Here is a 15,842-nt window from a genome sequence, read left to right as displayed (position 1 = left end):
TTGCCAGTACAAATAGAGTATTCTGGAACTAAATCCCCCAGTTTTATTACCTTTTAACATCGCTTCCACTTTAAACTTCAAAACTTGAAATTTGAAGCATTCGGAGAAATTGAAATCCCCTTTATTTTTTCTTGTAAATGTTCTATACAGCATTATAAGCCACACTGTTAAAAAAAGACTGTTACATATAAGAACACTCTAACAATACTGGTGTTTTCTTAATGTAAAAACTGCACTGTGAAATTTAATTCTGATTGCCTAGAAAAACTCTTAAGCAATCATAGGACATTCAACAGACCCTGGATGGGTGTGTCTATAATTTTATGTTGAGCAAATGAACGCACAGAAATATTTCAATTTCTAGCACCTTAAAAGGCATTTTGCAGATACATGCATCCTCTCATGAGAAATCTGTGCAGACAGCTTTATTTGCAAATTTCTAATGGGTATTTCTGACAGTTTTAAGGAGCATTTCAGGAAGATTATACAGCACCTGGAAGTATAGACAGGCTGACATCCATCAGAAACTGAGACAGACCTAAGTTGTAAGGGATCTGCCCCAATTATAGCACATGGAAAAAGGCTCCTTATTCTCTTCCACCACAGACAAACCAACATGCTACAAGACAATTAATGCAACTTTATTATCTGATTATACCCAGATAGCTAAGCAATCTGAGATGCAGGCAGATCTCAGTTATGTCCATGTTAAATTTCTTGTACATAACACAGTTCTTGGCTTTGACTTGAGGACCTAGACCCAGCTTTGCAATGCCAGAAGAAATTCTGTACAAATATTGAGCTCCGTATGTCTAAAACTACTATATAAATGAAATGTCTTGAGAAATCTGCATTTGAAGATACTGTAAAAAAATGAATGTGTGCATGTTGCTTTGGTAGAAAACAGAGAGCCAGATAAGAATATAGACGCAAACATGAACTGACAGCACAATGTAGGAAAAGGGAAATTTTAGTGATGTTTTCGAATAGTAGAAAGTGACAGAGACTTCAATCAATCTCAACACTTCAAAGCAGGCTAATTCCCAATTTGACTGTCAGATACTGTAAATGGCAGTGGGAAAGTCCCATCTCCCAGCATTGTAACGTTTTTTAGAAAGAGAATTCCCACAGTGTAAAAAAATCCATAAGAAATTGATCCTTAATGTGAATTCCCTGAGCTGGTACCAGGTTCTTATTTTGTGCGCTTAAGCACTTCTACAGATGAAAACTCTTACAGATACTGAGTCAAATCCTGCAGTCTTTACTCTAAGGGCTTTCAAATGGGAGTTTTTCCTGAGTGAGATTTTAATAAACCAGCAGTTTTAGTGTGAGTCTGTTAAAAAGCTGCTTTTGAGTGCATAGTGCACAATAACTTCTAATCAACCTGAGCCAAATTCCAAAGGCATTAGATTTTACTCAGTCCTTACTCAAGCAAATTCTCATTTTACAATGGCAAACACTTGCTAGCTGAGATGAAAGGGGAAATGCCTCGATCTATACACCCAGTATTTTCCGGCTTTGTTTGTTTACTTCCGTCAGCTTAGCATTAACTCAGTCATTATCTAAAAAAGTGTAACCTGAGCTCTTGTCAGCCAATTGCAGACCACCCAGTAGTTCAAATACAGAATAAAAATGTAGGCATCATTGCTAAAATATTGATATAGCTTGAGAACAGGTTAGCAGAAAAGATGAGAGTAAACAGGCCAAATTCAATGCAGTTGTACCTTACGTCAGAGCTGAATTTGATCAAAACCCAGTAAATTCTAATACAGCTGACATCATCTGCTCTTTGGTGTCCTAAAAGAGCTTTAGCTCTAGTCCACTGTTACATATTGCATGCACAACATGAAATAAAATACCTCAAGATTTTGAAAATATTATAAACCCAGTAAATCTAATACAGAGGATAAATGGGTCAAGGTGAGGAACAACCCAAAGGTTCAATGCTAAGAACAATTCTACTGAAAATATTTATTAGTGACCTGGGAAATGGAACTAGTTGCCTGGTGTCCAAATTTGCAAGAGAGAGTGATATATTAGTGAATATATGGTAACAAGAATTTGGACAGGTTTGAGAAATAGATAAAGGAGTTTCAGTGTCAGGAAATATGCTAGCACACTTTGGCATATATTATTGGTATGGATCAGGGTTAGACAAAACAGTAAAAATGAAGCTTAAAGGGTGGTGATGAGTAATATCAAAAAGGTAGAATGGTGTGCAGAAAAAAGAAACCTTTACGTTTTTGGATTATATAAATAAGGGGGTATGTTTCAAATGCAAATAAATAATGCTGGCTCTTCACAAAATCATCTGTCTTCCTTGGTGTTGTGGAACACCAAAAGCACAGTGGAATCACTGTCTTCATTGCATAGTTAACTCAAGTTATCTACACTTGAGTTAACTGCTCTCAAGTTAGTGTCCCACGAGTAAGAATGCAAAATAACACTCAACCTGAATACAGTGATTGTGTTAGCTCTCAAACTGCGCTAACTGGAGTTATAGTATATACCACGACAGGCCAGCCAACTCCAGTTCAAAGCTCTACCACACTTGAGTTAAAGGGTACTGGGTGTGGACAGGACCTGAACTAGGGGCAACACTCAGGTTATAACTAACAATTCAGACAAACCCTGTGTTTGAGAGAACAAGGGAGAGGCTGCAAAATGGAGAAGCTCAGCATGGGATTGGAGAAGAAAGGAGGACAGACTTCGGTCAGAAATACAGTTATAAAGGCTTTCATCCCAGAGAAAGCTGTTCAAATGTAAATCAATCAATCTGCAGTGTGACTTTGTGGCAACAGATACAATACTTTATTTTAAAGGCAAAGATGAGTCTACAGTACCCTTGGAACACACAAAAATATATTTGGAGGTACTGTATTCAAAATGAATAGGAACATGCACTTGCCATAAGCCTGAGGAATCTTTCCTTTCTTGACTACACAAATTCTGAGTCCATGTCTTTGATAAAAATAATACTTTTAATTTTACATAAATATCTTTTTCCTACTCACTGTGGACAGGTAACTTTTGGTATCTGCACTTGAAACTAAAATTACTTCATCAACGTACTTCCACAACAATGAATATCTCTCTTTAAGGATATAAGCAGTAATATACCTACATTCTGTGCAAAGAAAATTGTGGCCCTATAACAAATTGATCATGGTGGAAGGTTATTATGGGTCATAAGAGGAAGGAGACATCCATAGCCCAAGAAATGATGCCTTGATTATCATGTTTAATTTACCTATCATGGTTCAGGATTCATTTAGTAAATATAGCGCCTTTTCCCTTCCAACCAGTGCATATTTCCTTTAATTTACTTCTGTTTTGTCCTGATCTACATAAATTCCCCAAAGCAGAATTGTTTAGTTATATTATTCAGCTTTTTTGTATTTGCCCTTGATCCAGTAATTCACTGTGACAATCTACAGACTCTCAAGGCCTTTTCCTCATAGTTCTTTGCAAAAGACTAATGTGGAACATCAGTGCTTAAAAGAATGCTTAGTTTCCAACCATAGCCCAGGCATAAAAGAGATCAATTCAATGAAACATTGCTTTTACTCTTTATTAAAGTGCCAAGTGCTAGTTCTACTTTCTTTAGGTATTTCTGATTCTTAGATCTTTTCATACCATTCAACTCTTTCTTTTTCAAGGAGGCTGAATAATGTATTTCATACGTTTTGTAGAAGTCCAAACAAATTTTTGAAAATATCCCAGAAATGTATCTGTATTCCTCTATGAAAAACTTTTCCTCCCATACAATATACCCTTGAGGGTCATATTCTGCTCTAAAATATGAGGACATAAATTGGTGTATAGCTGGCATACAAAAAGTTTGCAACTTATTCTTAATGCCTTGTGAAAAACAGGATATTTATGTGACTTTGCACTTCTTATAATCAATTTAACCAATATAGAAATGACTGAAAATATAATTATTCTTAGGACCAGCTCCATAATCACTATTTGATAGACTTAACTCTCCCAATCACTTCAATGGGAGCTGTGTATGGACAAGGACTGTGAATTGTGAAAAGGCTGCAAGATTTGGCCTAGAGTGAAAAAAAGACATTTGCTGTTTTCCTAAAGTACAGTAAACAAGAAAGGAAACAGTACATTTCTGTAGATCTCTCTGTACAGACAAATCAGAATAGAAAGAACCTGGTAAAGAAACACAGAACATAAATCCTGCTTCATCTGAAGTCAATGACACTGGCCTGATTCTGTTCACAATAACACCACCATAAAGCAGCAGTAATTCTATTGGAGTTAAGGGGCAGGATTTCATCCTCTGTAACCAGAGTAAAACTAGGGACAGAGCAGAACCAGTTGTGATGATTTCAGGGAGACCTGGATATAGCCTACTGACAGTATTTTAAACAGATATAGATATCCACATTTTTTAAAAAAAAACAACCTAAATTAAACTAGCCCTAAAATCAAAGACTAAAAATTCTTACCACAGAAAGTGAATTTGAAAGCAGTGTCCCATCTTGGCCAAGCATGTTGGACACTGTAATTTCAGGTAGGTCCATGTTTTGTGGATGGAATGGAAGCAGGCCGTTATGGTTCATTGGGTGACACAGAGAGTGGTACCCAGACTCTACCTCATTCAGGTGCACCAGTGAGTGGTCAGGTAATGATGGAGGAGTTATGGGAGGTATGTTAAAATCTTCACTTTCAAGACTTGGACCAGGAAAAGACTGTAAAAAGAAAATACAGATATTGTTTCAAATCAAACAAAAATTAAAATAAAACAATAGTTACACACAAACAAACTAAAACCCAATCATCATACATTATTATGTAATAATTTCAACTTAGCAAAGAGAGCATTTTAAACACTCATACATTATAATGGTAGAGTTTAAAAATTATGTATGGAATAAAAATTGCCTCAAAGGCATAACAATCGCTGGTACTTGCACAGCTCCCATTAGACAGATTTTTTTTGAAGAAGAAGAAGGTGAATGCAAACAGATTTCAAGGGTCCTATTAAAATTTTCCAAGAGTCTTCATCTAGGTGCATAGCTTTTTCATGGGAATTGTGGTAAAGGAAAGCCATTTATAAAATTAACATTGGATCAAAATGTTTCTTAAAACTCAGATCAAGAGTTACATACTGAAAAAGAAATTCTGTTCTTTTGCTACTCATTTTAGTTTTATATAACAACCATACATTCATTCTACTACAAAAGAAACAAATTCATACAGAAATGGCATGCACATTGTACGAATATTCAAATATATTTTATAAAAATATAAAGTAATTATATCTGAAGAATAAAATATAGATTTTTTTCTTAGTCTATAAACTCACACATACATCTATATATGCTATATCTAAACAATGTGTTCCATGATGTTCTTGTTCAGTCTTTTACTGACTGTTGTTGCTGTTTAAAGTCATGTGGTTTAATCTGATGCAAGGTAAAGCTACAAGTAACGCTAGAGGAATATACCAAGGTAGATAATTGATTTTATTTGTTTGTGATCTTCCTGAAGCAAGTAGGCTCATTTGAGAATAAGGAAGGGCAGTGTGGACATGCTGATATATTTTGAAGGGGAAAGTGAGTATTATGGTTGGATATGACTAAAGTCGGACTGCATAAGAAAGGAGAGGTGTGAGGTGAAAGCAGTTAATATCTTGGGCGAAAGTAATCATGAAATGATAGAGTTCATGATTCTAAGGAATGGTAGAAAGGAAAACAGCACAATAAAGATAATGAAGAAGGCAGACTTTAGCAAACTCAGGGAGTTGGTAGGTAAGATCCCATAGAAAGCAGCTCTAAGGGGAAAAACAGTTCAAGAGAGTTAGGAGTTTTTCTAAGAGACATTATTAAGGGCACAAGAGAAAACTATCCCACTGTGTAGCAAAGAAAGGAAGTGTCATAAATATAAAGGGAAGGGTAACCACCTTTCTGTATACAGCGCTATAAAATCCCTCCTGGCCAGAGGCAACATCCTTTCACCTATAAAGGGTTAAGAAGCTCAGCTAACCTGACTGGCACCTGACCCAAAGGACCAATAAGGGAACAGGATACTTTGAAATCTTGGGGGAGGGGAAAGGCTTTTGTTTGTGATCTTTGTTTACGTGTTTGTTCTCTCTTGGGACTGAGAGAGGCCAGACAGAAATCCATCTTCTCCAACCCATCTGGGTCTGTGTTCACCTGTACAAATTGGTGAGGATTTTTATCAAGCCTTCTCCAGGAAAGGGGGTGCAGGGCTTGGGGGGATATTTTGGGGGAAGACGTCTCCAAGTGGTCTCTTTTCCTGTTCTTTGTTTAAAACACTCGGTGGTGGCAGCATACTGTTCAAGGACAAGGCAGATTGTACCTTGGGGAAGTTTTTAACCTAAGCTGGTAAGAATAAGCTCAGGGGGTCTTTCATGCGGGTCCCCACATCTGTACCCTAGAGTTCAGAGTGGGGAAGGAACCCTGACAGGAAGTATGGCAAGAGACCACCCTGGCTTAAGCAGGAGATCTTCAGTGATCTGGAACTCAAAGAAGAGTCCTACAAAAAGTGGAAACTATGTCAAATTACAAAGGATGAATATAAACAAATAACACAAGTTTGTTGGGACAAAATTAAAAAGGCCAAAAATGAGATTAGAGATATAAAGGTAACAAGAAAACATTCTACAAATACATTAGAAGCAAGAGGAAGACCAAGGACAGGGTAGGGCCATTACTCAGTGTGTGTGTGTGGGGGGGGGGACACACAATAACAGAAAATGTGGAAATGACAGAAATGCTAAATGACGTTTTTGTTTCATTTTTCACTAAAAAGTTTATTAGCAATTGGACATCTAACAATGAATGCTCAAGGAACTGATCGAGGAGATATCTGATCCCTTAGTGATAATCTTTGAAAAGTCATGAAAGGTGGGTGAGATTCCAGACGAGTGGAAAAGGGCAAATATAGTGAAGTGACAGTCTATAAAAAGGGGAATAAGGACAACCCAGAGAATTACAGACCAGTCATCTTCACTTCAATACCCAGAAAGATAATGGATCAAATAATTAAACAATAAGTTGGCAAACACCTAGAAGATAATAAGGTGATAAATAACAGTCAACATGGATTTGTCAAGAACAAATCATGTCAAGCGAACATGATAGCTTTCTCTGACAGGGTAACAACCTTGTGGATTGGGGGAAGTGGTAGATGTAGTATACCCTGACTTTAGTAAGGCTTTTGATACTGTCTTGCATGGCCTCAAACAAACCAGGGAAATACAAACTAGATGAAACTACCTTAAGATGGGTGCAAGACTGCTTGGAAGCCTGTTCCCTGAGAGTAGTTATTAGTGGTTCACAGTCAAGCTGGAAGGGTATATCGAGTGGAGTCCCGTATGGATCAGTTCTTCATCCAATTCTGTTCATTATCTTCATCAATGATTTAGATAATGGCATAGAGAGTACACTTATAAAGTTTGTGGACAATACCAATATGGGAGGGGCTGCAAGTGCTTTGGAGGATAGGATTAAAATTCAAAATGATCTGGACAAACTGGAGAAATAGTCTGAAGAAAATAGGATGAAATTCAATAAGGACAAATGCAAAGTACTCCACTTAGGAAGGAACAATCAGTTGCACACATAAAAAAATGGCAAATGATTGCCTAGGAAGGAGTACTGCAGAAAGGGATCTAGGGATCATAGTGAATCAAAAGCGAAATATAACATTGTTGCAAAAAAAAAGCAAACATCATTCTGGGATGTATTACCAGCAGTGTCGTAAGCAAGACATGAGAAGTAATTCTTTTGCTCTACTCCATGCTGATTAGGCCTCAACTGGAGTATTGTGTCCAGTTCTGGGTGCCACATTTCTGGAAAGATGTGGACAATTTGGAGAAAGTCCAGAGAAGAGCAACAAAAATGATTAAAGGTCTAGAAAATATGACCTATGAGGGAAGATTGAAAACATTGGGTTTGTTTAGTCTGGAGAAGAGAAGAGTGAGAGGGGACATGATAACAGTTTTCAAGTACATAAAAGGTTGTTAGAGGGAGGAGGGGAAAAATTATTCTCTTTAACCTCTGAGGATAGGACAAGAAGCAATGGGCTTAAATTGCAGCAAGAGCAGTTTAGGCTGAACACTAGGAAAAACTTCCCATCAGGGTAACTAAGCACTTGAATAAATTGCCTAGGGAGCTTGTGGAATCGCCATCATTTTTAAGAGCAGGTTAGACAAACACCTGTCAGAGATGGTCTAGATAATACTTAGTCCTGCCTTGAGTGCAAGGGACAGGACTAGAAGACCTCTCAATGTCCCTTCCAGTCCTATGATTCTGTGCATACAGTCATGTCAGCTCCCAATGTGCTGATTTATTCACTTGTGAGGGAGTGAGAAGGAATGACCTGAGCACAATATTAAACATGTGATTTGAATTGAGAGTTACTTGATGTCCAAATGTAGTTGTTCAGCCACAACTTGGTGTGCAGGTTGGTACAGACGTGCACTGCTCAAGAATGCATTCCAGAACTCCTGGGAGAGTGGCTTCTGTTCCCCTATCCCTTTTCCAAGGATGCAGTGTCTGCACCTCTCCCACCCACAGACATGGGGCCATTCCAGAGCCTGTGGGAACCAGCCCCACACCTTCCTGTCCTCTTTGTGAAAGTTAGGGCATCTGTGCTAACTTTGTGAACTCCGTGTGCTCAAGGACTCCAACTATGTTTAGCTCCTGCAAAAAGCCATTAGGAGATAACAGACTGCTCCTTTTGTCCTCTTCCCCTGCTCTCCTTCTGCACCGATGCAGGAGTGGGCACAATTGAGCGAGTGTAGCAGCTATTAGGAGCATATTTATTCCTTAGTTTAGTATAATATCGCAGATGGAGACAAGCATGATGTGTAAAGCCATTGAATAGAAGGCCAAGAGAAGAAGCAATATTCAAAAAGGTAAACATCATGGAATTTTGTTATTTATAGGTTCATAAATTCCAAGGCCAGAAGGGCTCACCCTGATCATCTAGTCTGATCACACAGAACTTCCCCAAAATAATTCCTGGGGCGTATCTTTTAGAAAAACGTCAAAACTTGATTTTAAAATTGCCGTATTAGTGGGTCACCAAATCGAATTAATAGGCAGAAAGTTTAAAACAAACAAAAGGAAGTATTTCTTCACACAATGCACAGTCAACCTGTGGAACTCTTTGCCACAGGATGTTGTGATGGCCAAAACTATAACAGGGTACATAAAAGAACTGGATAAGTTCACAGAGGATAGGTCCATCAATGGATATTAGCCAGGATGGGTGGCTATGTAAAACCATGCTCTGAAGTGTCCCTAGCCTCTGCCAGAAGCTGTGAATGGATGGATGACAGAGGATGATGATCACTTGATGATTACCTGTTCTGTTCATTCCCTCTGAAGTACCTGGTATTTGCCACTGTAAGAAGACAGGATTCTTGGCTAGATAGACCATTTGTCTGACCCAGTATGGCCGTTCTTATGTTCTTATCACAATAACCCACCTGAGGTTATTCTGAACTGTTGCAGCATGGAAATAAAACCTTTAAACTGGATTTGCCACCAAAGATTTTACATGTTGCTATTGAGCTGTTCAGGTATTGCTGAAAACCTGAGCAAAGTAAGCTTCTACAGAACAGTGCATCTTGCCATGACCAAAGGGGTGTTTTTTCACCAAAGTCCAAGGAGCTATGACCATTTTCACCAACTAAGGATCTGTCCCTGCATGAGGATATTTTGGTGTAGGGTGAAGCATCAGGGTTAAACTCATATATGCAAAAGTAGAAATCCCAAGGAATTGAAAACAGGTAAGGGAAAGTGGAGGAGTTGGCAGCAATACTATCATGTATAATATGAGGAACTTGTATTATCCCTGTCAGGTGGAGTAACCTCACTCTATGGAATTCTCAACCTAGAAAATTAGCCCAACCTGCTCACTTGCCCATTTAGATCACATAGCTTGTGGTGTGGTTCTCCACAGGGATTTTGTTCCCTAGTAGACAGATGAATATTGGCATATTGAGTTTCTAAGTCTTATTTCTCCCTGTATTTCCATACTATGATGTTGAGACTCCACCAAGGCAGGAAATGTGGGCATCAAAAATAGAACCTTAATGAATGGAGTGGAAACATGCCATTAACAAAGAAAACAAATTAGGTTTATTCAAATAATATAGAAATGCATATGCTGAATAATAAATAATAAGGTTATTGTGCATTACTGTATACTAGCCACTAGTAAATTATTATCCTACAGAACAGCTGAAATAAATTGTCCCTGCCACAAAGAGCTTACAGTCTAATTTCACATAAACACACAAAAAAAAATACAAGAACAGAGAGTGAGTGGGGAAGGAAGGAAAGCGGTAACATCAATAAGGTTTTATAGCTACTCTGGACAAGTTTTCATCACACTGCACAAATAGCCCATCATTGAGATTTGGCTAACATGCATATATCATGAGTCTTTTTGACAGTTAGGTTGCTTGGGCCTGTTGGGAAGGATTCATGGGCTGTGTTTGGGAGGAGGCTGGGTCGGAACTGCATTTTCTTTCCCACAGCCCCAGCAGCAATTCAGCTCCTCAGGAAATCTTTTCCCCTCACCTCTTTGCTGGGTGTAGGGAGGAGTTACTGCTGGGGTTTCTCTTCCTCCTCCCACTGTCTCCCCAAGGGAGAAGAGTGGCTCTTGGAGAGGTGGTAGCAGGGGAGAGGGAGTACTGAATGGGAGCTCTCCCCTCCCAGTTTTTTCAAGAGGAGGAGAAACAGCCAAAGGTGCATCTCTCCTTCTACCTTGCTGGTGAGAGAGGAGGACGAGTATGAAGGTGTGGCTCTCCTCTCCTTCTTTCACTGCTTGATCAGGAGGAGGAGAAGGAGTGCCTCTTCACTCAGGGTTCCTGCTGAAGTCAGCTCTCAGCAGCAGCCAGTACAGGCAAATAATCATAAGCCAAATACTGGCCAAATTTCCATTAATATTCAGGCTATTCAGCAAATTTGCTATTTGATTTGTCCATATGTTTAACAACAGAGCTTTCACTTTAGACAGATATTGATTTGCTGTGTTTCAAATGTATGCCTAACTAGTAGTATCAACAACTAGACAACAACTGCAATACAATTTAACTAAGGGCTTGTCTACGCTTACAGTGCTGCAGTTGGGCCATTGTAGCGCGTAGTGAAGAAGCTATCTATGCTTACAGAAGGGCTTCTCCTGTTGGCATAGATACTCCACCTCCCCAAGAGGCAGGAGGAGAAGCCCTCCCATCAACATAGCGCTGTCTTCACTGGGAGTTAAGTCCGTGTAACTGTGTCAGTCAGGGGTATGGAAAATCCGCACCCATGAGCGACGTAGTTATACCAACATAAGTTTGTAGTGTAGACCAGAGCTAAGACTAAATGGTTATTAATATATAATTATGACATTGTAACTTCATTTACTATAATATAAATGACACACTAGTCTCATAAAAATCCCACAATCCTAGTTGTAGTGCACACAGTCATATATACATGTAGATTAAGAATTACAAATATGAGGTTACCATTTATATCCTCTTCATTACATTAAAAGCAATAATAATAAAAATGTATCATGCTATGGTTATTAGTTGCAAACCAGTTATGGTGTATTTGATAACACATAATCTAACACATTTTTGTCAAATTATACTGTATAAACTTCTTAAGATAGCAGTAGTATAGTAGTAAAGAAAATAATAAAATGTCAGAATACTATATAATTTATGTGGAAATTAATTACTAAGCCATATTAAATATATTGCAATAATACTATGGCTGTATATGAAAAGTTTTGTCAGTTGTATAGTATTAATATCTGCTAAGAGATGACTTCAACTGTTTTTTGCATTTTTTTTTAGAAAAATAGGTTTGCCTAATTCATAAAAGTGAGGAAGAACCTAGTTCTATAAAATACTATGAGATAGTTGTTTAGCAATTTAGTTATGACGATTATTTTGCTAAACTAATATTTCATACCCAATGTGGGCATTGCCCTGTTGGGGGGAGGGAAGTGTTTGCAGGAGGAAGGGGAGGTATTAATCCATGCAGGTAGTCCAAGAATAACTTGTCACCACTACAGTTTGTCTCATCTGTGAGCATTTTGTGGACACTTGTTGCCTGCAGTTCACAGGTATAGCTCATATCTACTCTCACCTTGTTTTATAAGTAGGCTTGGAAAGAATAGCTTATCAGTAAATGACAATTTCACCATACACACACAAACCAATGAAAAATATTTTAATTTATAATAAAAATGTACAGATATGCAAAGTAAGAAAAATGCTGCTTGAGAACTTAGTTTGATTTAAGGATATTTACTTTGAACATATTGACATATGACGTTGACAATTTATGTTTTAACAGTAATAAAACTTGAACTTTTTGAATTTCAACATCATCTGTTGCAATTACTGACTGATCCCTCATAGTTTCCCTCAACTGTGAAAATGTAAATAGATAAAAAAATTTAAAATGCTTTTAAAATATACACTGATATTATTGGTCAAAATTATGAAAAATAATAATTGACGTATACCAAGCCTATTTATAAGGGATTATTAGTATTACATTTTGCATGCAACTTAATTGTAAACCTCTTGGTCATTTTCTTTCCAGGGTCACTGTAGTATTGGCACAATTCTACTATATCCAGGTAACCAGGTGATAAGTCTCCTTCACTCTGCTAGGCAAAGCAGCACCAACAAATTGCCTTCCTCTTAACTTTCCAACAAGAAACAGCAGCAGTGTGTCTTTTCATCTCCTCACCACAAAACTGCAAGGGGACTTCAGCACTGGGTCTGCTTTTCTCCCTATGGCCATGGGATGGTGAAGTTGTTTATCAGCTGTTGAGCACTGGGGAGAGTTCCTAAATCTTTATTACATCCAGGGAGAGACTTCTTTATGAACACCATTAAACGCCATTGGAATGCATTGAACAGATCAAGGCTTTGCTTCTATTTCATCATAAAGGGGATTTTCATCACATCTGAATTTATTATAAACAGGTTTGGGAGTATTTAAAGTTGATTTGGTCAATAATGGGAACCTTAGAACAGAAACACCTTGAATTTTAGGTGGGTGGTGTTGAACCTACACATACTGTTTTGGTCCCAGAATAGATCTCAAATCAGATGGAGTCTGCACTCTATGGTTCTAGTTTCATGTTTGTGAAATCTCACAAGAAGTTATTTTTGTGACATTTTAGCTGATCTCATGATACTGATACCATCTTGGCCTGCAATTTCATGAGAATAGCTTGCAAGATTTTGGCACAATTGAACCCAAACCTTAACCCTGATTCAGCTGCCAACCTAAACCCAAGCTTTTGCTTAAATCAGCATTCAGATCTGAACACCAAGCCAACCTGGCTTCTTTCTCATTTAAATTTCTCTTTTGTGCCAATTAGCCTTGTCAAACCCTGCACCAATTTTATGGATTTTAATTGTGCTAAATTCTGGAAAGGAGGCAAAAATTATGTTTTTGCAGGTCAAATGCACAAACACCAAACTATTTTTTGTGTGGATTATTAGTCAAATTCAAGTGCAGTGATTCTTGTCATCGATAGGAATCCTTTCAGTATGTGGCAAAACCAGGCCAATACATTTTATTTCCATTCTCTCACACACACTTGTGTCCTCTGATTGTAACAGGAGTGATATGTGAAATGGCTGTACGACCTGACTATAATAATTAAGGGAGAGGGTATAAGAACAAAAAAACACCTACATTACCAATGGTGATGATGACTGCAAATCAGAAAGCAAACCATATTTATGATTGTATTGAATGTTCTGCATCAATGGTTAAAAAGCAAATGGAGAAAGACAAATGAAAGCAAAAGACATTTTAAACAGAGTGACCACAGGAGGCAGCAAACATCCAAACATCCAACACAAGCCCTCTGTGGAAAGAGAAGAACCATTACTATATAAGAATGCAGAAGATATCGTTGACCAGGTAAGTTTAACGGATGTGCTGGATGGCTGCATCACTCATGCATGCACTCAACAAAATATGGTATTATCTATAAATCCTTAAAAATATGGTCTTCTCACATGCATACACAATTTAAATAAAAATGAATGATATTTCTAATAATATGGAGTGTGCCTTAATTTCTCATTTACAGTAAGGCTTCTCCATCTGAACTGTGGAAAAATGCCAGGTTTTAAAAGGTAGATGCTTCAGGATGTCTCCTCTTTTATTACTGAACACATTGTTACATAACTCAAATAGTTATGAATTGAAAGTAATGTAAAACAGCATGCTCAGTAGAGGAGGAAAAACAATAATTTACTTTATACACATCTGAAAGTTAGGATGATGCCTTTGACAGTGATATTTCCATGAATATAAACAGGATCAACTTATCTCTAATTTCTTAATGGAGGACCTTCAGAAGTAAGTGTGTTTCAGCTTTTTTTGTCTCTGCATGAACAAAAGTTGATAGCTTGAGACTATAATGCATTACTGTGGAAACCTTCGGTCTCTTACATAAATCATCTTAACACTCAGCAAGAATTGTCCAACAATGCCATTGATATGTTCAAGTCAATGATCCTGCAAACATTTTTTTTATGTTTCTTCATATGTTAGACATAAGCAGTAAATCATATTCATTTAAAACACACAATATACTAATTTATCAAGCAACAGCTATCAAAAACATATTACTGGGGAAGGTACAATTTTTTTTTTACCCATTGTGTTAATCAATTTCCCTAATTTACATTAGGTAAAGGGCAACGCCTCAAGCAAAACATTAATTTTCCAGCATGAGATGAATTCCATTTTCAATAAGAAGGAGAATATGCTGACAATGATACAATTGATTTAAAATAAGCACAATTTCAAAGTCAACAGAATTATGAAAAGGAACACTGCTTTTTCAAATGAAACATTCCACTCCTGAGAGTCTCTTTTCATTGTTTAATTCAATTTTAAATATCATGCTATACAAGTTTGTTTGAAAACAAATGTGCTTTATTTATGAACAACATTTTACATTTAAATGCATTAATAGGTGACAATGAGCTATAAAAAACTATAGCTATAGAAAACTATAAAAGATTACAAGACTTGAGCTGTAGAGATACCATAACCTACTAAAAGCTCCAAGGCTTCACCCTTCCCTACAAAGAGGTAACTTCCTATTCAGAAAGTTTATATCAGTCCATTAGAAAAGTACAGGTTTTTGTTACAATTATCAAACAGGTCAAGACAGGAAGAGTTTAAGGCAACCCAGGGCCATAGGCACAAATGGGGACTCCCTCGGCCCTGACACCATGACCTTCCAGGCCCACCTCCAACATAGTTCTTCCCCACAACCTTGGTGTGGCAGTGGTGGCACAAGCCATTCACTCATGAGCTGTCTGCTTGGCTGTGAAGAGGGCCGACCACTGCTCCTCTTTGGGTAGGCTGGGGTCTGTCCTGAAGAGGAAGGGACTCATTCCCCACCCACCCCTCTGCCTGTGGGAGCCCCTACTGTCAGTATCCCAGCAGGGCAAAAACGAGGTATCTGAGTGAGCACCCTCCAAATACACAAAGTGTCTGTTTCGGTGGTGGTGGAACTTCAGAGCAATGGATTATTGGGTTGTTAACAACAGAAGAGGGATATGACAGTTCACAACTCTCCAAGCTATTGTTTCGGGCTGCCTACAGACTCAGGCAAACAATGCTACATCAGATACACTAAGGCCGCATTTCCAAGATTTTATTTAAGAGCTAGGTCTGGGAGTTTTTTAAATGAAAACTGGATTCTGAAGTCAGTGTGGGATTCAAGAAGCTGGGTCCAGAGGCATGTGCCTGTAATCCCTGTGCTGTAATCTGGCTCTTATATTAGAAGATATA

At 37.9% G+C, this 15,842-nt stretch overlaps 1 protein-coding gene across 2 annotated transcripts in view; it reads right to left on the bottom strand.

Moving 5' to 3' along the window:
• The window catches only part of TOX (thymocyte selection associated high mobility group box), a 277,868-nt gene that overhangs the window by 117,457 nt on the left and 144,569 nt on the right, over positions 1–15,842 (bottom strand). For both annotated transcript variants that reach the window (XM_073331081.1, XM_073331082.1), the window contains exon 3: positions 4,467–4,709. In XM_073331081.1, the coding sequence (XP_073187182.1) occupies positions 4,467–4,709 (243 nt within the window). The remainder of the gene's footprint in view (positions 1–4,466; positions 4,710–15,842) is intronic.

This window comes from Lepidochelys kempii, chromosome 2 (genome assembly GCF_965140265.1).
Source record: "Lepidochelys kempii isolate rLepKem1 chromosome 2, rLepKem1.hap2, whole genome shotgun sequence".
Classification (NCBI taxonomy): Eukaryota; Metazoa; Chordata; order Testudines; family Cheloniidae; genus Lepidochelys; species Lepidochelys kempii.
The sequence above is the reverse complement of the archived record's forward strand: the minus strand, read 5'-3'. Positions and strand labels throughout refer to the sequence as shown.